Source organism: Branchiostoma belcheri, unplaced genomic scaffold (genome assembly GCF_001625305.1).
Source record: "Branchiostoma belcheri isolate BF01 breed outbred unplaced genomic scaffold, Haploidv18h27 scaffold43, whole genome shotgun sequence".
In the NCBI taxonomy this organism is placed as follows: Eukaryota; Metazoa; Chordata; class Leptocardii; order Amphioxiformes; family Branchiostomatidae; genus Branchiostoma; species Branchiostoma belcheri.
Window position 1 is genome coordinate 1,562,564 of NW_017804054.1, and position 26,214 is coordinate 1,588,777.

At 39.6% G+C, this 26,214-nt stretch overlaps 1 protein-coding gene across 2 annotated transcripts; it reads right to left on the bottom strand.

The window, feature by feature from the left end:
* Positions 1-199: 199 nt before the first annotated feature.
* Positions 200-25,129, bottom strand: LOC109478315 (integrin alpha-6-like). 2 transcript variants are annotated; one of them, XM_019779799.1, is made up of 29 exons: positions 24,820-25,129; positions 20,750-20,877; positions 19,774-19,865; positions 19,036-19,151; positions 17,848-17,947; positions 16,261-16,327; positions 15,667-15,774; positions 15,123-15,369; positions 14,686-14,773; positions 14,261-14,378; positions 13,532-13,760; positions 11,372-11,524; positions 10,721-10,788; positions 10,069-10,214; positions 9,327-9,509; positions 8,836-8,924; positions 7,847-8,072; positions 7,297-7,373; positions 6,874-6,957; positions 6,471-6,579; positions 5,873-5,998; positions 5,413-5,481; positions 4,773-4,931; positions 4,073-4,195; positions 3,725-3,829; positions 3,138-3,266; positions 2,511-2,665; positions 268-534; positions 200-237 (listed from the first exon to the last, which is right to left on the bottom strand). In XM_019779799.1, exons 1-28 carry the CDS (start codon positions 24,984-24,986, stop codon positions 321-323), a joined length of 3,675 nt encoding a protein of 1,224 aa, XP_019635358.1. In that variant the 5' UTR covers positions 24,987-25,129; the 3' UTR covers positions 200-237; positions 268-320. The 2 variants fall into 2 exon arrangements, with proteins under 2 accessions (XP_019635358.1, XP_019635359.1); XM_019779800.1 differs by lacking the exons at positions 200-237; positions 268-534 and adding an exon at positions 1,329-1,869 and having other exon boundaries at positions 24,820-25,128.
* Positions 25,130-26,214: the final 1,085 nt, after the last annotated feature.

Below are 26,214 nucleotides of genomic sequence, written 5' to 3' on the forward strand. Positions count from 1 at the left end.
TGTTTTGCAGGAAAGCAATCAGACAAGCTGAGTGGAGCTGGAATGGAACAGATCCTAGGCTACTGGTTTGTGTCCATGTTTCAGTACTACCCTCCAAGCAGAAGTTTGGGTTTTGGGTTATTTTTGGCATGTTTTTAGACTTTTTATGAGGGTTTCTTATTTGCACCGGAATTTTTTTTCACCCCCCCAAAAAAAGGATTGGAGGGATGGAGTAAAAAAAATCCAGTGCAAAAAAGATACCCCGATAAAAAAGCCTAAAAACACGCCAACAATAAGCCAAAACCCAAACCTCTGCTTGGAGATTATTACAGTATGTCCGTTTAGTCCCAGGCAGAGCCAGTCATCTGGGTGTAGCCGGCAGAGCGCGGGCCGGACCCTGACACAGACTGCAGCGAGCGCTTGGTCGGGGACACGGGCTCGTACCGCGTCTCGTAGCGGGTGGTGGTGGTTTCCACGCGCCTGGTCGGCGAGGCCGGTGGTAAGTCCACACTGTACTTGGTACTATCTGGCACTGCGGCCTGGTGAACTGGCACTCTATAATTATCACAGAGTGAGTAGGTGAGTCGGTGAGTGAACATGATGGCGCGTGAGCATTATTATCATCATGGTTATGGTGGTGATGATCAGGAATGCATATTATATGAAGCGTGTAAGCTCTACTTGTTGCTACTACTAGTACTAGTAACTGTGAGCAACTCTCACAATTTCCCTGGGTACCCCTAGACAGCCACCGTAATAAAAGACTCTTAGGCTGTGTTAAACACCTGAATATCCGAAGAGGATTACTGTCAGTGAATGTTGCATTTAGTAGATCTTTTTAAATTCATTATTTTTTCTGTTGCTACTGTAGCAATTTTAGAGTACCCAGAGAACTTATGGGAGTTGACAAGATTACATACATGTATGATTATTGTATTTAGAATCAGTGAATTTCTTCCAGACTGGAGTAAAGCAAGAGGATTGTTAGTAATAAGCTGTTATTGCTGAAAGTTAGGAATGCTGTTAGTAATTATGTTATGATTAGTGATGGCAATTATTTTTCAACAAACACTGATGACCATTTTTCATGCTTGTTATACAGTAACAGTTATTCTTGTCCTTGTTGATGAATGCCAAAAAAAAAAAAGTAAAATGCAAATTGCTCCCTTGATATGAAAAAAGAAAAACAACAAAATTCTGCTTGTCTGTCAAACAGAGCCTCTATTGCAGGCCCCATTTGGACTTTTTTCAACTGGCTGTTCAATAGCTAAGGCCACTCCAATTCAATTTGTTGGTTCTCAGATTTGCCCGCTTCATTTTTTTCTGCATTGCAAAAAAAAACCAGACATTTCAGGCAGGCTGTGAATCAAATCCAAAATGCTCCATATTTTGGCCCCCAACAGTTTAAGGAAGTTCCTTTTCATTCGAATTGTTACAGTTTTTCCATCTCTCAATGCAGTGGTTTGATTGGAAAATTCAAACTTGAGATTATAAAGCAGCCTGCTGTACATGTATGTTGACTTTACAGCTCCTTTCATAGCATCTGGGGCTATCTTAGGATGTCTACATCATGTACTAGTAGGCCTGTTTTCATTTTTTTTTTCCTACCGCTTCATATTTCTACTGAAAAAATCTGAGAACCAACAAATCAAATTGGTGTGGCCTAAAGTCCTGATTGCTTGCCAGGTTATCCAGCTACATGTATGTGATTGTCCAAAGCACTGGTCAACAGGTGAGGACATTCCTTATTGTGATTGACAGTAGGGAAGGTGGGGTTAGCAGTAAGCAAATTGTTAGGAGGAATGGGACGGATATTCCCCGTAAACATTAGGTTCGCCACCCTTTTCGAAGTGATACTTTTCCACGTAGATATCTGGGACAGGCCTGGATCTGTAAAAGGCATGCATGGGGTGAAAAGAAAAGCAGTGACTCAAGAGCCTTAATTCCTTTAAGTATAACATAAGAAGGAAAAGGCAGCCCAAAAGATCATCTACAAATATCTTCATTGTAGAAATTGAAGAAATCTTAGGTTCAAATAACAATATTTGTACTACAAAAAAAAAAAAATTTGATAAAACTTTTGCACTGAGTAGAGGTTAACAATTATAGAGCATGTTCATGGGATGCTATCACTGTGTCTAGTGCCATGTTTGTGTCTCTATTTGCATTAAAGTGAGTCATAGCTCAAATACTTTTGGGCATTTAAAGATCTTCTGAGTTCTGACCCTCTCAAAGAGCTGCTTTAATGCCTGAGCCCAAATAAAATACCAGAAATAAAATATAAAAATGCTCCATTGAAATGCAAATAGTGACACCAACATAGCAGTCAGCACTTGCCTGCTCATTCATGCAGAAAAAAAAGAGAGACAAAAAAAATGTTCCAAATAGAGTTCTTCTGATGATATTTATCCAAAACCAGACAGAATTTATGAAATGAAACACCGTCAAACAGCAAGTTTAAAATGAAATTCTTGTGGATGAAGGGAAAGGAGGTTTCATAGAAAAATAGACACAAACAAAAAGTTATTTACCCTGCCAGTGGTTGCATCTCATAGCTCTGCTGAGGTCCCTGCTGCATGACAGAGTAGCTGGGCTGCCCACCATACTCCACATTCTTGGGCACCTTAGTAGCCTTGTAGTACTCAGCCTCATATGTCTCCTTCTTCTTCCTCTTGAAGAAGCCACACTAGAGGAATAATGCAGAAATGTAAGATAAAAATCCATTTGTCACTAATATATGACTTATCCTGTTTCAAAGTCTTCGAATAAAACTTGCCTGTAGTTCCTTGAGAAAAGCTGCTAGAGAGCCCAAATTTACATGTATGTCACTTTTTACCATTATCACTATCTACATAGTATTTACATGTATACCCCACCCATGTCGACATGATGTAATTGTTTGACTGTTTGGTCTTGAGTCAAGAGATCATTTGGGTTTGGAATTACCCATTTCAGAAGAAGGGGGATTCAAGCCTTCAGCAGAACTCCCGCTTCTCCTGCACCTGTGTAGTCTAACCGTGAGCCTGTCTCTGAGTCATAGTGTTTTAATGTTTTAAAGTCCAACTTAGGGAAAAGAACTGATGTTCTAGTCCTATTCATGTAACCCTGGGCATGTTACAGTGGTGACCATGATTGAGTATTATAAAACATCTCTTCACCTTCCACAGACACAGAGCCAGCAGCAGCAGCAGCAGTAGAGCAGCTAACACAGCCAGCAGGATGATCCACCAGGGGATGCCTGACACAGTCTTAGTCTCCAACTTCTGCAGGATGGCCATAGTCTCTATCTGGATTGGGGAAAAAAAGGTATGATACTGTAACTAAGATTAAAAAATTTTGTGTGCCAAGATGCCCTCCTCATTGACATACCAGTCCATATGTTTGTAGTATGTATCATAATATATATACACATGTATAAGGATAAATTGTTGAAAATTCTTTTGTTTCACTGCAGGGCTCGTTTTTTTGGGAATAGGGGCATTGGTGCACCCAACCTAAAAAAATTGGGTGCAGAAAAAAATTTTTGATCCTATTATTTTTCTGACACTTACATTTTGTAGATGTTAAGAATATGTTGTATACTTCTACTACTAAACATTTAACATCCATACATACGTAAACCTACAAAAATATTTGCACTGGTGCACCCATAGAAAAAGATTGGGTGCACAGGTTCAAATGTGGGTGCACTAAGGTGCAGATGAACCCAGTGTTTTGAGCCCTGTATTGTCATACTTTGTCATACCTCTTGAGTGATCACATCAGCCTGCCTGCGTTTGCGTGAACTGCCAGATTCGATGGTGACCTGTCCGGATGATTTGATGCTCACCATTCCTGGACGGTTGTATTCCTAAGGTGGAGTAAAAATGTAAAATCAAATACACGCTGTACCTGTAACAATTTTTGAGTATTAGAAGGCATAATATAAGCAACAGTGCTTCTTTCCTAATGCTCAATAAAATGGATCTCATTATCAGGCTGTCTGATTTGGTTAGCCTAGGTGCCGTCTGTTCTGTAACCCCAAAGAGCCCAATGTTACAAAATGGATGGCACCCAGGGTACATATGATTTTGGTATCTTAAAGTCCCAGTACCATGATGAGGGTGTTATTCCACAGCCTGGCCTTGATGGTGATTTTGATGTCCTGTCTGATGTTGGTGAAGGTACAGCGGATGGTCGCACACTTGGCCATGTCCTCAGGCATGCCAGAACAGTGCTGTAGGGGGAAACACATGCAGGTATAATCTGTATCATTCTGGATAATCTGGACAATAGCCAGTATAACCGTGCTTCCCAGGCACACAGGGGCGGCAGCTAGCCATATCACACTGAATGACTTGTTACACTCAATCTTTGCACATTTAATTGCAGGAGTTGTTTAAAGCTTTCGATGATGCCCCAACTGTGCTTGGTGGCAATGAGTTCCTAATATATTTCTTGGAAAATAAAAGTTTTTGAACACCTATGACTCTTTCTTGTTGTACATGTAATGTCTGGGCTGGTATCAGATACTTAGTGGTTGGTATGTCCAGGGCTTAGATTTTTATCAACAATGTACCACCCAATTACAAACAAAAGACTGAAATCCATAGGGCAATGCTAGACAGGCAAAGAAAGATCATAGTCATAAACTGGATGGCTAAGAAAGGACTACATTAACCTGGTGTTTACCTACATGACGGTGATTGTGTACATAGAATCCCCCTGCTTGTAGTTACAGGGGATAAGATTAAGAAATGGAAAGAATGAACATGGAACAGTTCAAGTTTGATGGAGGGAGTGAGGTGGATTACCAGGTTTGACAGTTTCTCTCCCTGTTGCAGGGTCCTGGACTCCTGGGCCCTGGGCTCGTCAGCGTCCCTCCTCTCCCTGGTCCGTTTCCCGTTCCCGAAGTCCGTGATGTTGACGTAGTCACGATCTCTGTCCAGGACATCTCCAACACCTGCACCCTCCTGCAGGCAGGGAACAGAACATTTTAGGGTAAGTTTTTGTCTTCATTGTCTGAAGGCTATTAGAGCTTGCTAGCTGTCAGTCAATCAGATAATCCTCAAAGGTACAATACAGTACTTAATAATACTGAATCAGATATGGTCTCATTGCAATTTGGAAATTTTTTGGAAAATTTTGAGATTAAAAAAAATCTCAAGATATATTTTGAGATTTTTTCATTTTCAATGAAGCATGAAAGGTCTCACTGGCAAGTATTATGATCCATTGGGTGACAGAGAATCTCTCCAGAAAATATCAGATGGGTAGGTTTAAGTAAAAAATGGCTAGAGCCACTACCGGCACTAGTCCAAAGTGCTCTGCTCAGTCCAAAAGTAATCTGCTCGCTGTTGATATCATTCTTCCACCCATTATTAAAACTGTTATATTTGACTTGTCGTCATGTAATGTATTATGCACATGTATGTGGTGACATTTTGACTTTACCTTGATCTTGAGTGGATTGCTGAGGATGGGTGGGCGATCACACGTTTCACCTTCAGACTGTCCAGTCAACTGTAATTGAAAAGTTAAAACAGATCATCACACATTAGCAACAGACAAGAAACAGCACGTTGGCAGAATGTACTGTGCAAGCTCAAAACCCCCATTTTTCACGATTTTCATTGGATTTTTGGTCAACATTGCATTAGAATTTTGCCTGTTGCAGGCGATATTTTTGCCAACATAACATTTGGAAACTACAGAGTGTTAACCTTACATGCGTGAATATTACCTTATACGAGAGTTCTGCCGAAGTGCTATGCACAATACATTACGGGTTTCGCGCAGGTGCAGTACGTTCTGTGTTATGCTGAGACAGTTGAATGAAGAACAATGACAGACAACTTCAGTAACTTTGAGATATGGTGATGATCGGTATTCATAATCCATTGAAAAAGCGTACCGTGATATCCATGATGTACAGCAGCCATTTACCGCGGGTGTGGAGAGATGGGTCGTTTTGAGTCTCGTATGGCCAGTTGATGACAACGTCTGCACGCGGAGTAATTCCTTCTCCTGTGTTCTTCAGCTGTTCAAAACACCACGTGTCAATCAGAACAGGATACCGCAAACAGTATGAGCCATAATGGCCCATAATATTTCTCACACACGTTACCATAACAAATCTTTGGAAGCTTATTTTTATTGAATGGAAGACTGTATGATGACATTGGCCTGCATTATGTATGAAGTTTGAAAATTCTACAAAATGTAGCAGATATATACGTGTACATTGTAGGACTGCCATTGTTTTCTGGTTGGATACTATGAGTTTAAAGAATAAATTGAGTGTTGGGTGAAAATTTGTGAAAGGTCTGTCTTACATGCAGATACCCAAAGAGCATTGCCCTTGGAAGTTACTAGGTGATCTACAAGTATGCCTACTGGTTATACAAGATGTAGATAACCACTTTCATGTAAATTTCATGCAGATTGTCGGCATAACAACTTATCCATAAACAGTACTAGTAACCTGCACCAAAACATTAAGTCACTGTTACCGTATAGGTGTGGTACACCGCTGGCCCAATGTTTGCTTCAAACTCCATGGCACTCTCCCCAACTAGCTTCTTGGGTTCCTGATAGAAAAGCTCTCTGGGGTTTGAAGACCTATAAGGAAAATTCAGTCAAATTGTCCAAAATCATATCCAGTTGCTTGAGTAACTCACTCAGTGTTTTGGCATATCTTATTACCTGGATGTCTAACCTTCACTGACTATTAGGAATCATACAATACAATACATGTACATGTGAGACATCTGGTTTTTTTGTTCATGTTCTATGTTGTTATTTTGTCACTAGCCTTTGGTTATGAATTGTACTCAAGATAATCATATTACAGAAAGCTATTCAGACTGACAGACTACAAACTACTTGATAAGCTGTTTAGAATTTCTTACTCACCCTCCTAGTGTCACCTTTGACTCAGCAAGAACTGTGAATGACAGCACTTTGTTTGGCATTGTTTGTTTTACATCTGAACTGGTCCTGAAAAGTACAGAAAATATGATGCATATTATTAAATTGTCACTCCAACAAATAAAGATAGTAACAAAGTTAGTTAAAATCGTTCCTAATATACAATGTAGGGGCAGTGCCCATCTACATTTCTATTAATATAGGACATGGGCCACACAGGCCACTACATCTAGGGGCCTGTTCACTGGCAGTGGAGTGTGTTCAACTCCCATACATTTTCTGGAGAAGTTCTAACTAGAGAAAACAGTATGCACCATGTATTTGGTATTACCCAGCTTGAACTCCCATTCCCAACCTTCCAGATGGAAGGTGGACATGCTACTAGTAAGGTAAAGAAGTATTACTTACGTGTTTAGTTCAAATTCTATCATCATAGCGTCTGTCAGGAAGCGACTGTTGACTGTAAACTGCAAGACTACCTCTTGCTGTAAATAAAAAAAAAATGTTGTAGAAAACTTGACAAAATTTATCAAATTTTGTTTAGTAAACAGTGCAAGATTAATTTTACTGTTACAGCTACATGGATATAGGGCAAGATTCATTATGATACAATGTAAGCACATGTTGAGAGCATGTTGTAACGTAACCGTGAATACTGGAATGTTGAGTTTATATATGAAATAAGGTCACAAATGCAACAATGAAGAACTAGCAATGTTAAAACACAAACACTAGATGTACACCAAAAACAGTTACCCAAGCTACTGGGTATGATTTGGGAAATGGTCAGACGTTTCAGGTAGCATCCACTACCTTTCGTCAGTGACACTTATTATAGAGAACTTGTGCAGAAAGGCAGGCTTATAAGCAAGAACTATTGCTTGGCATGCAAATAAGTGAAGACAATTTTTTAGAAGCCCAAAGGGAAGTAAAAGACAAGTTAAGACAATACATGTACCTGTCTCCGTAGGGGGTTTCCCAGGCTGCATTCAAGTACAGACTGGTTGACAGCGTTGGTTTGACACGATACGTCCCTATCATCTAAAGACACCGCCTTGTTGTAGGTGAGGCCTCGCGAATATGCCATGAGCAGTCTGGTGAAGTACGCTGGCTCACCGTTGTTGGTTGTTTTTACCCTCACATCGACTGTCCTTCGGTCTTGGCTGACTCGTAGGACTGGATTACTGTTAAATCATTCATTCCGTAAATAATTTCATCAGGTTGGAAGATACTTAGGGTATAGAATTTTCTTCTTACACAACCATAGAGTTTCTCACCTGCTTACGTTTCGATGTCTACCAGACACCTTCCTCATTAATAGGCGTTAAATAGCGGCGAGTTGCAGAACTCCAGTCAGAAGCTCTGAGGAAGGTGTCCGATAGACATCGAAACGTAAGCAGGTGAGAAACTCTATGGTTGTGTAAGAAGAAAATTCTATACCCTAAATCATTCATTGTTTAATAAGAAGTGACTTCACCATGTAAGGAGCCTCACGTAATACAACAACTACATGTATCTGCCACCAAAAGTCATCACCATAGCATGTCATTGAGATACGTGACCAAGAAGTTCTGATGTTTTAACATTGACTTTGATACTTGTTTCTTTTCAGTTTTGATTTATTAATTTCACCTGCTTAGCTGCGGTAACACTCATATAGGTACATAACAACCTGAGTGTGTTTTAGGCAATTCTTAAGGTATACAAAGGACGATTAAGAAACGTACGGCACAATGCGATACAGAATGACGTAACAAAAAACTCACACAATTTCACTTCTCATTTCGATCATTGTTGAGTATATATAAAAAATCTAGTCATTTCTAGTTATACGAAAGGAACTACGTCAGCTTGATTGACGTCCAAGGTTGTAGTTAAAATCTTATGTCAGGTGGCATTGTCCTTCAGCAGTGTAATAACCTTAACTCCTCATCAAAGAAAACTTACTCTTGAGGAAGGTTATCAAAAGTAGCTTCCATGGCCAAATCACTCTCACAGACCTGGTCATCGCCACAACCTTGCTTGAAGAACTCAATCTGAGGGAGAAAAGAACAATCCAGGCAATTTGACACATTTTCAAATTAATAGAGTTGTGCTCAGTGCTGCATTAATGCTCAAAGTTTTAATGCCGGGTTGAGGCGGCATACATGTAGAAGCAATCGTAGGAGCAAACTGACACTAGCCTGGGTGCCATCCCCAGTAGTATTCACCCGCTCTATAATGTCACTAGCTACCGGGCGAATACTACTGGGGATGGCACCCAGGCTAGTGTCAGTTTGCTCCTACGATTGCTTCTACATGTATGTAGAATAGTCTGGCCTCCATCCCAATTTAGATTGACAGTTTAGACAGGGAAAACTTGGACAGCCATAATGACCATGAAATTACCATGGCACTACATCCAGATAAGAATGGACTCCAGGCAAGTGTATTCTTACCTCCAGAGAGGACATGAGTTTTTCCATCCGTTTGCCATCCTTCAGTGTGGAGATGGGACTAAGGCTTGGGAAGTTGTTCAGTTTGGGGAGGCTGCTTCCGCTAGTTGACAAGGCTGGCGGGTCTTGGTCAATCCAGTACTTCAGCGCAACCTTGATAGGTGTTACCAAGTCCCTCTCGTCTTTCTGTTGAATGAATGCATACTGAACTATCAGTATCTGTATTGGTATAGCCGGTATAACCGCCCTATGGCATAACATACCAGTTTCGCACGCATGCAAAGGTGCTTCCCTATACACTATATACTTAGGAAGGACTTAAACTTCTTTCAGGAATTGTTTTTGATTAGAAATATGAAGTTTAACTGTAAAGCAGGACCTGGTGTGTTTGCAAATGGGAAAGTATCAAGTATGAACTATGGAAAATTAATTACTTGATTAATTATTAATTACCAATTAATAGAATTGCAGATACAAAAAAAGTTATAAGGCCACACCAATTTGATTTGTTGATTTTGCTGTAAATGCTGTAATTTCTAGCAATGAACTGCATTGGTCAATGAAAAAACCTGTACTATATCTAAAGAGAAGGGACTTCCTTCAACTGTTTGGGCCAAAATATGAGCATTTTGTAGTTGATATAGAGCCTGAAATGTTTGGTTTATTTTGCAAATCAGAAAAAATGAAGTGAACCAACAAATTAAATTGGTGTGGCCTAAAGAACTGAACAGCATCTTAAAGAAACCTTTAGGAAGAGTTGATATGTCTTCTCCTGCCCTGTACGGCCCGGTGCCACCCTTCTCATGGTCTCCCTTCTCTTGTTGTTCTTGTTGTTGAAGAACACCCGAGGATTTCTAGCATCAACATCAGCTTCAAGTTCGTACTTGATATCTGTAATCATCACCAATATAAAGAATAATAAGTATCATAACTAGAAGGTAACATTTGTAAAGCAGATGCATAATGTTTACCTTCAGTAGGCATATGGTCTGCTCTGTTAATTCTTACTCAAACACATTCTGAATTTCATATATATGGTCAAACAGGAGTCTAAATCCCTCCTGCTATAAAATTGCAACATGATGTAACTCAACACTAGTTACCATGGTGACAGACATCTGGTTCAGGTCATTGAGCTTATTGGTTTGGACAAGAAGAAGAGGAAACAGAGCAAAAACAATATGTTTTCCTTCGGTAAACAAATTGGGCAACAACACAAAACAAGACATCATAGCCCATATTGTACATTATATATAATACAGTACAATATACATGTAAAAGCAGTGCAATACAAAGAAATAAGAATACCATCATAAAACTGATAAAACTGTGTCTGATTCTTCCAAGATTGTTTTACTGCTACAAAATGGGACATTACAGACAGACGGCGTACTTACCAATTTCGTTAGGGCCAAATCGGCGATCTGGCACATCGTCATACTGGAAAGACACCTTAAGTTCGACACTGCATAAAGAAATGTTGGAAGGATGTTGAATTCTCTTTAATGAAAACATCAGAAGTGAAATGTATAATTTCTACCTCTAGATAGTTCATTTATGTGCAATTTTTAATTCAAAGCCTATTGTCAGTCTTGGACTGCTCAGTGACATTTTGTCTGACTTAAACCTATAGCTACTCTCATGTTCTTAAAGAGATATCATGTAAGATGTTTGCGCCAAAACTGTAAATATAAATTATTGAAATTTTCTCAATCTAGAATGGCATTTTCAATAACTTTCAACATATTAGCGTTGCTATGTCACTTTTCCCGGCGACTCAGCGCAGCGCTAGACTAAGTTGCACCAGACCTCCTGTATTTTTCGGAGGCTCCTACAAAGAATGTAAAAAAAAAGTGTTTTTCGTTCGGGTATCTTCGGCAGTATTCCAGCACATTTTTGCGGCGCAACAAAGTTGATCTTTTTACTCCCCAGGTAGGCTTATAGCGCAAGAAAACGTGGAAAACAATGATGTTTAAAATAGTGAAAATCTGTCAATAATATAATCGCTTTAAAGAAAAAAAAATGACAGGTGGTGCAAGGAGTCTCACCAGGCGTAAACTTCAGCTCGGTTGTTGGGATCCAGCTGACAGAGCTTCTGCTCTGGGTTGATCTTGAAAGGATTCCGATCTCCCTGTCTTCGTACCATGACCAGGGGCTGCTCATTGGGGCTTAACGGCTTCAGATCGACAACTGGTCGAGCCCTGCAATACAAGTCAAGACATGTATCATGAAATGCTCTAGATATGATGTTTTACATAAACTAGAAATTAATATAACATTTGCAAAGCATATGCATGTTTACCTTGAAGTTCGCATATGGTCTGCTCTGTCAATTCTTACTCATTGACAAACACATTCATACGTATGGTGACAGGAGTCTAAATCCTTCCTGCTAGAAAATTGCAACATGATGTAACCCAACACCAGTTACCGTGGTGATAGACATCTGGTTCAGGTCATTGACCTTATTGGTTTGGATAAGAAGAAGAGGAAACAGAGCAAAAACAATAGGGCATATGGACATGTATATGTGTGTATTTCCCTGTCAATGTATGTTTGAAGTGGAAATAAATAAATGATAATACTTTTCCCTTCGGTAAACATGATAAATATTCATATTTATCGAATCTAGTAAGAATAGATTTCAACAGACTTGATGCTATGGACAGATTTATATATATGTATTCAAATGCAACAACTCTTACAAAGCAGAAATAAGGTAAATACAAAAAAACTGTTTTGTTATTAGGAAAAATGCCAAAACTCATGGTTAGCCCTACTTGACTGTATACTCTATTAGATCTTAATGTTTAGTAACTAAGATGTTAATTTTCATTCTATACAATTTATGCCATTTTCTTCTTGTACTGTGTTCAATAGTCTTTGCCATACATGTACCATATACAATTGTCGTGCAATAAAGTTCTTTTATTGTAATGCCATAAAAGATATAGCTGTCATGCAGTCTATAAAAACAATACTCAAACTGCAGTTATGTCAGTCTACAGCCAACTTTCACTTTGAAAGCAGCCGATTAGTGTTGAATACCTTAAGTTTCTGTTGAAAGCGTATGCTGCAATACAGTAGAATTTTGATAGACTCATGCCAGCTAGTAAAAACTTATTATCTGCCATACATTGTACCATTATATAATTCAATTTTCTTACCACACAACTTAATATGCATGCACAATATGGGATGGAGCGATTTTGGTGCAGTACGACAAGCTGCAAAGAATCCAAAACCGGGTGGGAAAACTTATTCTGAAAGCTCCATATAGAACACCATCAGTAGAAATCCTATCGCGCCTTGGTTGGAAGACTGTAAAGACTATACATCAACAGCAAAAAGCTCTGCTGGTGTATAAGGCTTTGAGAAATGCACTTCCACCATACATGAGACGAGTCTTCAGCCTGAGAAGGGATGAAGTGGCACGGAATACCAGATCAGCTTCTACTGACTGTCTCATCCTTCCTAGGCCGCACTTGGAAGCTTACAGAAGAAGCTTGGCTTACTCCGGCTCAGTGGTATGGAATAACATCCAGCCCCACATTAGGGCAGCACCATCCATCCATACCTTCAAGTCACTTATGGAACAGGCATAACTGGGACTCACCATGGACTTGAATTGGCTACGAACCTAATGATTTATTTGTGAACTTATTCATTTACTTATTGTATTGATTTAATTACTTATTATTTATGCTTGTATGGATTTGGTTCTTATCCGTGACCGATCCCCTCAACTTCGACCTTGTTGAAAAGCGGCCTTGCGCCGAACAAGCATTCGAAGGAAAATAAAGGCTTTGACTTGACTTGACCTGACAACCGTGCCTGATAAACTTTGACTTGACTTGACTTGCAAATCCGACAATAACGCAAATTTCGCGTTTGTTTGCAATAAAAAAACATAGTTGGTCTTTTTGCAACACTGGCGCAATGGCCTTGCATTCGGTAGGTCGTGAGTTCGATCCCCGGCTTGTAATACCAAAGCCTTTAAAATGGTACATACTTCTTTCTCTGCTTAATTATATAGCACTCAGCATTTGGGAAAGAGTATGGGAGTTAAACACACCGCTACCAGTGGACTAGCCCCCTGCTGTAGTGATTGCACTGCTGTGTGTGGCCCAGGGCTATCGGAAAACGGAGATGGGCGCCGCCCTGTGTGTCACTTGATGCAGGAAGGCTCTTTGAGAATATGTAATTACCTGAACAGCATGGCTTTTCCTTCACCAACGCCCGCCAGCAGATCGGGGTAGTCGTTCCCGTCCATGTCCAGACCTCCGGAGAGCGCAATGCCGAGGTTCTGGACCGGGGAGCTGAGTTTGGAGCTCCTGATGACCTGGGCTGCGTTCTGAATGATGCCGGTACTGCTGCCCAGGAAGATGTAGATAGCGCCATTGCCGCCATCTTGGTAAGGCGCTCCTACAGCCAGGTCTGGAAGAATACAAGGTACATGTGATCATTACCTTGTCCAAAAAGGTTATGTTCTCGGTGCCTTTTGTGCTTTTGTGAGTGGACAGCTTAACTTCAGAAATTGTGGATAGATCTGTCGGTAATGGTTAGGCCATGTTGATTATATGGATGACATCTGCGCACGCATCAATTTTCGTCCCTTTCCAAAAAAAAGTGAAAAGTTTCCGTAAATCGTACAAAATGAGCGAGTACATGTCGTATGTTGCAAAAAAGTATTGGAAAACAATACTGATGTCATAGAATGCTGAAATCAATTCAGACAAACAAGAAAATGTGAAGAAATGAAAATAAAGAGTAATACTATGAGGATTGGTGTCGGCAAAATTTATTGTGGACCGCTTTGCGGCTTTCTTTGATATTGCGGGATAACTTCCTATTTTGGCTATGATATTCTGATGAGCAATGGCTAGAGGAGGATGATACTCTTAATTATAAAATCATTGTACAAAATCTCTACACACCTTGGTAGCCATCTCCGTTCATATCACCCATCCTCGCTAGAGACGCTCCGAAGAAGGCATCGCCCTTCGCCTCTCCCCTGAGTCTGATAGGTTCAACTTCATCCAAGCGTCCATTGCCCTGTGCAGGGGATAACAAGCCCGATTCATTACACATAGCTAGCGTCCTTGAATAATCTCGAATAACCATTCCGTAAACGTAAGAATCCAGACTGTTGCCAGGGCCAGAGCCCCAATGTAGTTCAGTGCCCGCTACAAAATTTTGCGGTAATGATGCCCCATTTTCCATTGGGAAATGTTAACTAAGAAGTTCCTTCTGTATTTTGTATATTCCTTGGATTTAGGTCCGGACTTGGCCTAAACCTCTGGACTTGAATCCGGACCTGGACCTGAACGTGGGTGTAGGTACACATTGTAATACTACTCACATCAGCAGGGTTGATGTAGATGTACACGGCACCTCCCTTTCCATCATCACCGAAGTACTGTGGTGCGCCGACTGCAAGATCGTCGTACCTGATGTGAACAAGATAAACCAAATCAGAACAAACGTATCACGTGCTTAATTTCAGGACAAGAATGAGCAATGATATAATGTGTTTTTATTTCCGAGTTTCGCAGTGAATGTGAATTTTTTCTCGTAAGACGATGGATATTGATGGACTGTGAATGTACTAATTGCTTAAAAACGGATACATTTGAACTCATTGTCAAGCAATAAAACAGATAGCAGTGATAAACTTGCCTTTTTCTTCTCTAGAGCAATATTGCACAATAATTAAGATTGATTTGACTCAATATGTTGAAGGGGTAAGGTTATTACTATGCAATTCTGGTTATTAAGATTTTACGACTCGAAACCCACCCGTCATTGTTCAAATCTATAGCTAAGACGCTGGAGCCGAAATCAGACTTGTATTGTTCCCCCTCAAGGATGAATCCAGGAAACAGCTCGTTGTTCGAGTTCTGTGTATCAGCTGGGATGGACTTATAGAAGAAGGCCACCCCTCCAATGCTTTGGTTAAATCCAGGTGCGCCTCCGATGTAGTCAAACCCGTAGTCGACCCCATCGCTAGTGAAGTCTCGGAATTTTCCACATGTCACCGATGTACCTATTGGTGGAGGAATGGCAGTAGATTGTATTTGCAATCTTGTATATACTGAACATGAACAAAACCCGGCAAAAATGTGGAATAGAATCTACAATCCTGGCCCTTCAATGACCACATGTTGCTTAAATGTCTGCTGCCATACCGACTGAGCTAGCCGGGCACTCATTAATTACAGCACATTTAAACAGTTTCCAAATTTGGGGCTTTTAAACTTTAACAATGGACCACAAGGCACACGCGGACTCGAATCTGTGAGGTAGCCCTTTGTTAAATCGGTAGCACTACTGTTATACTCACCCAACATAGCCCCTTTGTCTATACCAAGCTCTGCCAGGTTGTTATATGTCTTTTTGGCATACTTCGACTGATCGAAGTTTTGGGATCCAGGGGTGCAGTATACCGTGCCTGAAAAAAATTATTTGTGAGCTCATTGTGCAACATTTTAAAAAAAATTATCAAACAAGGTAGACTTACTTCAAATAACAACTAGAAATGTAACATTTGCAAAGCATATGCATAATGTTTACCTTCGTATATGGTCTGCTCTGTCAATTCTTACTCAACACATTCATATGTATGTTGACAGGAGTCTAAATCCTTCCTGCTTTAAAATTGCAACATGATGTAACCCAACACCAGTTACCGTGGCGATAGATGTCTGGTTCAGGTCATTGACCGTATTGGTTTGGAGAAGAAGAAGAGGAAACAGAGCAAAAACAATATATTTTTCTTCGGTAAACATAATTATGGGAAAGTACAATCCGTACCTCCAAATAGTCCAATTTTTTATATATTGGTTTACATTCCAACTATATGGAGTTAACTTCATACATGGCACTTTGATTGTGACACGAATTTTAAATATTAAATTTTGAATGTAAAACTAGTTACCAGTCCAGCTGTAGACCCCCAGGTTTCCGAGTACGATATCCACCTCATAGGGATTGAACGCAAAATCCTACGGGAGAGGTAAGGGATATTTAGACATTTAGAGCTCAATCATATGTAAGGTTACATTGACTGTTCCTAGTTATCCGTGAAAAGTTTAATGAGGTTGGTAAATTACTGAGTAAAGAGAATCTTTTTACACAGCCAAGTGTTTTATTATTTTGTGTACGTTTGGGGCCGGATTGTAGATACAGTTCCCTGTAACCACGTATATGTGCTGATATTTAGATATTGTACGCGTTTGGGAATGCATCTATAGCAGCGACACCTGTGTCAATTGTGTCAATTGATTACCCATACCGTCCAAAAAAAAATGAAAATGAACGTCTAGCTAATTGTTTCTAAAGCACTCAGGTTTACATTCTGCATCAATGCTGCTTTCCCTTTAAGGTGGAAGACGAAGCACATTTTATTTCAAAGAAAGGAACTGTTTGAAGAGGCCCGTAAGTGTCGTCCTACGTTCTCCACGTTTACAGACAAAAAGAAAAACTACTCTGACTCCTCTTAACATCACAAAACCCACACATTATATAAAAAGTGGGATCATTCGTCCTCCACTATCTCGGAAAAAAGAAATCAAACCCAACAAAAGTTCTGAGGTCTCATACCTCCATGAAATATGGGCTTGATATGTAAATGTAAATTTCTTCTTTAATTATGCAAATGACCTCTTCATTAACATAATATATGCATCGTGAACTTTTGATTAACTTACAGATGTCCCAAGTATGACATTCCCATCATTCACCATTAAGAAATCATAGAATTTTCGCATTCATTATGCAAATTCGGTCATCATTTGCATAATTAGTATCTGTAGATGTTCCGCCTGCCATAGGTTACATACATTACATGTATGAAAGTAGTATAATGTAAAACACTGTAATTATAGAATTTCCTCATTAATTATGCAAATAAAGTCCTCATTTGCATAATTTGTATTTAATTATGTACATCTCTCTCTCAGCTACCTACACACCAAAAATGATGAAAATATGTTGTTCCTATCTGGACTTATTGGCTTATTGCCCTGCAGTTCCAGAACAAGCTGCTAGGGATACCAAACTCACACCACTTATTCCTGACAGGAAAAGCAATCTGTCACCAAAACATCAAGACCATAGCATGTTCAGGACAAAAGATACAAAAACCGGAAGTTCTGCTGCAGTACCTAGGTCATCCACCAGGAGGCCCATATTTGACCTTGACCTTTGTCTTCCTAAGACTTACCAACATATTAAATATCATCATAATCCATAAAGGCGTTATGAAGTTATGCTGACTAGAAATGTGCGGAAACACAAACACACAGACACACACGCAGACAGACACACACACAGACAGACACGCCAAAAACAATACCTCCATTTTTCATGGAGGTAATAAGTTATAGAATTAGTACTTGGAGTAGTCACATACTATATTGTTATCCATTGTCCATCCTTTATTTTCATGTACTTGTGCAATGACGGGCAAGAACTTGCAAGGAACTTTATTTTATTGAAATGAATGATTAACGTGTTTACGTACGTTGGGTCCGGGTATCCAATGGGGACTGAACACCACTGATGTCCCTGCCTGCGCGAACCCGTATCCATCTGCGTCAAAACCGCCAGTGTCTCCGAATGGGCTGTCAGGGGGAGAAAAAAAAGGAAAACAAAAGTTAAACAATCTCATTCCTTCGCTAAATGATGTTAACCGTTCCAACTGACGAATTGATACATTTTCTGATTGATTATGAAAATAAGATCCTCATTTCATTTCCATCTTTATAGATTGTATCAGTTGATCATATTCTCTACCCAATCACAGCCTTATTTTAACATAAAAAGGATATTCTACCAAGTTTCATGACAATGTAAATAAAGCTTCTTGAGTTATGCTGTTCACAGACAGACAAACAGACAGACAAACGCTACTGAAAACATAACCTTCTTGGTGAAGGTAACAACATCCGAAGTTGGCCAGAAGAAACAAATAAAAAACGCATATTCACGGAATGGAAACAATTGTGTTCAAAATTCATGGAGTAGATATGCTCTATAGACATTGTCAACTTTGTAAATTGCTTCCTATATGGCTTCGCGTTCCTCGTTGTATGCATGTACATTGTAGTTCAGTTCTGAATCATAGTTACCATAATTGTTATTTTTTTGTCAAGAAAATACTCGTCCGCCACCATTAAATCCATTGAAAAAAAATCATAACTCATTTTTGAAGATTTGAAATTTTCAGGCTAACCTTCTGGCCACGGTAGTGGTCTACAATTCATTTAAGAATAAACTAGCAATAGCACCAGACTTTAAAAGAAGTTGCAGATAAAACATAAAAATGTTGTGTGTGCTTTTGACATTTGCAATGCAATTAAGGACACCAGCTAAACACTACCTTCTACACTGTAAACTTTATACCAGTCAAAGAAGTATCTCTTTCCAACATAGTAGAGCTACAGCAACTCAATGACAGTACTGTGTTATTTAGTGCTACGAGGGTCCACATCGCTTTCACATTTACAAAACTGTAATGTCTTCGATGTAGTTCAAACCTTTATTTACTGTACAGGTAGATTCTTATTGATAGATCACCAACTTGTCTTGTTTACACTAATTTTTCTTTTACCCATAGAAAAGAGGTAGAGGGTGTCATATAAGCAACTGTGCTTCTTGCCTAATACTCAATAGATATATGTAAATAAATAAATGACAAACCAACACCTACGTCCGATCATCAATGTCTCCTTGAAAGTTATTCTCCAAGAAGAAACACCGTCCGATAGGGGCCTCTTTCCTGGAGTTTCCAGATCCTTCAACTTTCTTGTACTGATGACCACAGATCTGAAGATGGAAGGCACACAAAGTTTCTTGAGATATCAGCGGTGAAGGTGATTTGTCATTTGTTGGTAATTTTCTCTCCAATACTTTTGAATGAAAGACGTTATTGTATCTTTATGCTCTTACAAGCTAAGTACATGTAGGTCATGAATAAACAGGAAAAATAATACAGCAATATCTTATCAAAATTATACATACTAATGTTATCTACTATTTACAGGTAAACTTCTTCTCTCTAGCTTCTTGAGGCAGTTGTAGATGCACGAACATGTGGAGTTAATGATACATGATTCGTCAAGTTTCATAAGGAATGCGAATTTTTCTTGTTCATCCGAAAAGTCTAAAGCTGAGGAACTTATCGTTTATACAAATATAAGAGGAATCCCTCTCATATGGTGTACAATGAACTATAGAATGGCATTCAATTCTATCTAAGATTGGCAAATCCTTATTTGATTATAGCGCAGCGAAAAGAACAGATTGTAGGCGTTCTGGCTTGATACGATGACTAGTACCGAATGCAGCAATATTCGAATTCGTCGATCGTGCGATGAAATATCCCAAGTATGCAAATGACAACTTTGTGCAATGAAATATCTCAAGTATGCAAATGACGACTTCTTACCGCTACTTTTCCCGGTTCTCCACTCAGAACATCAGCTGCAATGGCTCCACCCATGAACTGATTGGTTTTATTCTCCGAGGCGAGATCAGGACCTTTAGTTGAAAAAAAAGATTCAGATCACATATCACTCTTTTCCGTACATATGTACAGCTCAAATCTAGTGTAAATGTACAATGACAATGAGAATGAACTTACATATGCACATTGCGCCCCGTATGGGCCAAATGCACTAAGTTAGATAACTGAGGTACAAGGAACAGAAAAGGTAGAAGGAACGATTGTTACATTTACGTTGCTGTGCTACATATATATCGACAGGATCTCTTCTCTCTTTTTGAAACATGTATGAACAAATTTACATACTTTTTCATTTACATCGTAGTTCTTGGATGTCATAATTTGTTTGAATTGTTTCCGGTAATATCTCGGTAAGGGTGTGTATTTCTGTTCTAATTGTAAGGAACTAATAAAAGGATGTCCGTATATCTGTGTGTATATAGCGAGCATTCTAAAGCAAAGTGTACTTCATCTTCTACATAGTTATTGTTACAGAGAGTACAAATTCTGAACATAACCTTGCATATTTGAGAGAGGGAGAGAAAGAGATCTCGAAAGAGGGCTAGAGAGAGAGGGAGAGAGAATAAGACATCAATCCAACAAGCATGAATTCATCAATTTCCTTCGTATGTAATATTACCATTTAATTTTGTTGTATTTACTTACTGTTATTTTCACATGTTCTCTATTTACCCTTTTGTTATAATTATTATTATCATTATGCTTTAAATCGAAATGGGCCGGGGGAGGACTAGAATAAGCCCTAACGCTCTTTCTCCTCCAGCACATCTATTTTGTTTAGGGTAATTATTCTATATTCTGTTTCGTTCGATTAGTATATTTACTTACTGTATTGTTTTTGTTTTATGTATGTGCAAATAAACAAAACAAAACAAGCAATGAGAATATGTGGACTCACTATCGGTGTCAAACCTCAGCTCTTCGCAGTCGTCCTTCCGCGTGCTGACAGGACACCTGTACACGGTCCCTGGTTGGTCCACGCCCGGTAGGTACATACTATTCGCCTTCGGTGCACCAACGAGTAATCTAGACATAAGAAACTTTATAAGCATTGGCAGACTCAAAAAAATCTAAATCATATCACTAATTTGCAATGCAATATTAAATTTCTCGGAGGATTAAAGACTTTAGAAATAAACATTCAATATGGCATATTAGGTCATTTACAATATACACTTTTGAAATTACAGAATTCTAGAAACCAAATTACAGATATACATACGTTTTAAGGGTACAGGTTGAATCATGATAGAGATTTTTTATAGAGCAGTGTTTATTGGTAGAAGAAACATATAGTTGAAGTCTCTCTGTTCGACATTTTGGCATTGTGAGATGGTTATGGTTTCTAAGTGTCCTTTCAGTTACGTATTTCCTGTCCTTTGTGACATGTAGTGCAGGGGTGGTCGCTTGCCCGCATCTGGGTTAATTTCTAAATACTACGTTTGTGTGGTCTAACGTCTCTAGATGAGCGACGCAGAGCTCACTGTGTTAAGTTTGCCAAATCGTTAGTTAAAGGCTGACTTTGTCTCTTGGCTACCCTCACGCCGGGTTGAGTTGCATGGCAGAAACCTCAGAAATTCGCATGATATAAGCGAGTTTAGATGCAGAACGTTTCTTGAACACTACTCTGCCGTATTGTGTTGTTATTGAACGCTGACCTACAACAATGACCTACTTCATATCACCTTTACGTATACACGTACAACCCATGCAGATTACAACTTCAAATTTTTTTCTGTTAATGAACGCTGAAGTAACTGTTTTATGATATTGCGTAATTATATTTTTGAACGTATTGTAAATTTTAATGTTAACTTGACATGTAACGAAGAGGTTTTTATCAAAAGTAACGAACTTTTATCAAAGGTTCTGAACTATTTTATACTTATAGCTGTACTATAAGCACATCCTGTGTTTTAAAGCCTTTTCAATTCAGCCAATTCAGCCAATGGAAGGCTTTTGTATGTACGTACATGGTACAAATAAACCTCTCTCTCTCTCTCTCTCTCTCTCTCTCTCTCTGATCTCTCTCTCTCTCTCTCTCTGGGTCCATTTTTTGGAGGGGGAGGGGTATTTTCTGATCAAACGTAGCCCGCACGCGATAGAAACTCAGACCGCCAACCCTAGTTTGCTATTCCTGGAGCATTCTAGGGTTGGCGGCCGGAGCTTCTAATGCGTACGATCTACATTTGATCAGAAAATAAACCTCTCCCCCTTACAAAAATGAGCGATCCCGGAACGCCTGAAAAGGAGGCTAACGCAGTGGGTTCACTTGATCGTATTGTTACCGCTTCGCTGTTTGACCCTTTTGGAAAGGTCGACCCAAATCACCCTGTTGGACTGGTTTTCCAGAAGCAACATGGATTCTTTATACATGCTACCCCCCAAGCGAGAATACACTACACACAAATCCCAAAACATCTGGACATAAATAAGGGCTATATTCATACATCGCGCCAATATACGCGACCATATAAGAATTGTGTATCAAGTATAGGGCTGAAAAATATCAGATGCAGTGTTTTTGTACCATTATGGGCCATATATAGTCGCCTTTTGAACCCCATGTCTTTTCATAAGTACGGCTAATACTTTATGTCTCATTGTAGAACCAGGCTGAGAAGTAACATGCAACGACAGCCAGTCCTAAAATTTTGCCAAACTAGTTAACGTTATGGCTATATCAACTGTGTGGATTATAAAATAATTGACGTTCTGAAGTTGAAAGAGATGAGTCTAACTAGTTTCTATATTTCGGAGAAATATACAAAGAATACAAACTTTTATATAGGACATGTATTTTCCTCGTTAGTACGGTTGAGAATTTCTCGTCACCAGTACATATTCAAAACAGTTGGTATGTCTTATCTAAGAACACAGTCGATGCTTTGAATGATATGTACATGTGTCTTTTATGCATCGTACCCCGAGGTACTAAACTGCGTGTATTACATTCAAGAATTAGCACCTGTATATATGATGTCAATGCCTCATGACTAGAAACACAGTTGAATTTGTACATCTGACTTTCATCATAAATAGACGCCTCTGTATGTAGAAAAAATTATTATTTTACGAGATAATAACGCAATAGTCCTTTCATTAATGACCAGCTGGTTCTTCAGTGTGACAAAGCTCTCTCAAAACTATTCGCCCTGGAGTGATGTCACGCCTCCCGTTTATTTACCTATCTACCCTGATTATAGCTCAATCAAATCTGGCCAAAACAAGCTGAGGTTGAAACGTTCAAATTAGATCACAGACCGGCATGTTTATATGAGCTACATAAAGTGTACATGTATGGTGTAGTGAATCTAAAGGACGAAATATACTGAGGTAACTTTGTTGTATCTGCATCTGTGTATCCGGTATAACAGCTGAACACCAGGTACAAATATGAGAGGCATCTTATGAAGTAGAGCGCCAAACCCCTAGCTAGATGTTCCTAGATGTTGTACCGTAGTAGGCACCACGGATGCATCTATAGTGCTGACAGAGACACACACGCGCCATATTTTGGCCATGACATTCGTAGCGGCCGTTTTCTCTAGATCTTAGTGGTTACCGTGTCTCATAGCTTGGTATTGGGTGTTCTCTAGAGACACATTTCCACACATGTAGGGATTCGGCTCATTTTCATTGTTGCAAGCCTATTTTTGCAACGTTTAGTACTATTTCCTAATACTGCACTATCTAACAGTTCTAATTCTCCTAGGAAAGCGTTTTAAGTGTACTTAATGTTGCAAAAACATGCATCAACACTAGGAATGAACCAGATCCTTATTACATCTGCTTGGAGATTATGGTTCTCTTATGTGCCTGGCGGGAAAATCCATTTTTGCACGCGATTGGCGCATTCAATATGGCCGTTTTCAATTATCATTATGTAGGTCAGCATCTTTTATGTGCGAGCAAAATTTGGAGAACATGGGTGTCGTCTGTGACTAAACAGCATGACTAAAATTGATATCCGGTCGTCAAATATCAACCACTAATAGATAGTTTTGTTACTTGAATTTATATATACATTGTAATGGCGTTGGTTAAGCCTCGACTGTATAAGCAACAGGAAAATCATTAGATTTCATAAGCCAAACGTATCAATTTGCACTAAAAAGGGATAGACGCATTGGTCCAAATTGTATACACACACTAATCTAAACTAATCTAATGGCATATATGGAAGGGAAGGTTTTGGCACTGATGGTGTCACTTTTATTTCGCTACCTTTAAGTTAGTTGACATCTGCTGCAAAACATGAAAACAATCACACAAAAGACCACAATGCCATATCGCGTAGCCTAACAAACAAAGAGAGTCGACTTTATGAATAATTTAGCTCGCTACCTAAGTTGTTTGGCATTTCCGCCCAAAGAGCGGAGACGTATTTAACATACACAGACACAACAAATGTATAGAACAACAGTCAAACGTCCGAAGTTCTTTAAAGTTAAGTTAATCCGCCCCAACATAATTACTCCTTAGAGTGGCCACGGCACTGGTATCTTTGTCCTTGTGAGAATTGTTTAACAATAGCCAAGGTGAACAGAACATAGACATTGGGCCTAGACATAGATAATCACAGTTCCTGTATGTTTTGTCTTGGTTTATTCCGGATGAATTCTACCGTATAAATGGAGAGAGAGAGAGACGCTCTGACTGCATAAGAAGTTTGAAAACGTTCAACGCTGATTGTATTTGGTTGACAAATCTTGAAGATAATACACACAAACATAAGTTTCACTCGTATACATAATTTCAAAGAACTCAGCGCAGGCGAACGCATGCAAATGATGCTCAATTATGTTTGTACTTTAGCTACGGTTAAAGTATGAATTCTTATCGGAAACTTTGCATAACAGACTTTACAAAACAGAGGTTAGGATAGACCTACGACCCATACTGGCACAGAGGGCACAAGTCAGTCGAGTGAGGTGGTTTATGACACAAAGAGTAGAGGTAACTCACACATGCTCGTCGTCGTCCTGAATGTAGTGTTGCGCCACCGAATACCCGAACGCGGTGTCTGGCGTCATCTCCTTGATGACTGGGTCTCTGGTGTCCAGGTTGAAGGAAGAAACGGCCACCAAGAGTCCAAGAAAGAAAACAGACGGTAGCGCCTTGAGAGGCGCCATGTTGGACGCTAGACAAGCAAAGGTGGCCCAGTGTGGGGATGTATAAAGAATGCACTGGGTGCCCGGGGCAGTAGGGGGTGGGTGCTGGCCTATGACACCTGGTGCATAACTAATGAAGTTCCCGTAGCCGCCTTTCAGGTTTTTGCCTCGCTTCTAACATAGGCGACGCTATTACACCGATATGTGGGTCTGCATATATGCCCAGAGGGGGGGCCAGGCGACAATTAGTGCCTGAGTGACAAACGGCAGGACCAAATCACATTGCCAGGTTACGTCATGCCCTTGACAGGCCCAACACCTGCGACAGGTAACACAAAGCGGAGAATTAAGGCCCCATTCCTACTAGGATTGAAGCCGGATCGAGACGGATCGAAGCCGAATCAAAGTGAATCAATTCGGCTCGATCCGGACAATTTTTTCCTAGTGGGAATGGGGACCCAAGACACTTTTGCCACGTTAGGAAGTTATACCAAAGGGTTAACTTTGTTGTTTAAGAGTTCACTTTAAAACCTAGCTAGCAATTTGATCGATGAAATCTTTACCTTAATTCGTAGGACAACAAGGTTATAAAACATTTAGCATCGTGAAACTTAAGTTAAGATTTATTCATCAATTTCTTTGTCATTTTTTTTCTACCTTCTTGCTACCAAGAACCAGAGGAAAAGTTGCCCCCGCCTTAATGCTGACAAAAGGACGCTGACTAACTCCGTTTACGCCTAGGGCAGGTTCCAAATACCTTTTGTTTAAGTTTGACACAATTATCCTATATCGCTGCATCTCAGAACAAAACCCTGCCAAACTGAACGAAAACAGTTTTAACCATTCCATGTAATCTGTGGTGTTTTAGTCGTTTTAAGGCCATTGTGTGCCGAAGTTTAACCGCGTGGATATAACGTGATTTCGTTGAGCAGAGTTGGAAGTTGAGGGGAGGAGATGCGTTGGTTGATTGGCATGAAAAGGACAGGAAACCGGACCCAGGGGCGGTGACACCTTCATTATCTGACGGGAAATATGATTACTCATGGAATGTCGGTGTCCTGGGAAAAACCTTGACGTTGCATTACGCACCTGGGCTTATGTAAATGTGTTCCGTATTGTAGTAGTTGTAGTAGTAGTAGTAGAAGTAGTAGTAGAAGTAGTAGTAGTAGTAGTAGTAGTAGTAGTAGTAGTAGTAGTAGTACTAGTAGTAGTGGTGGTGGTGGTGGTAGTAGTAAATGGTTTGACAAAA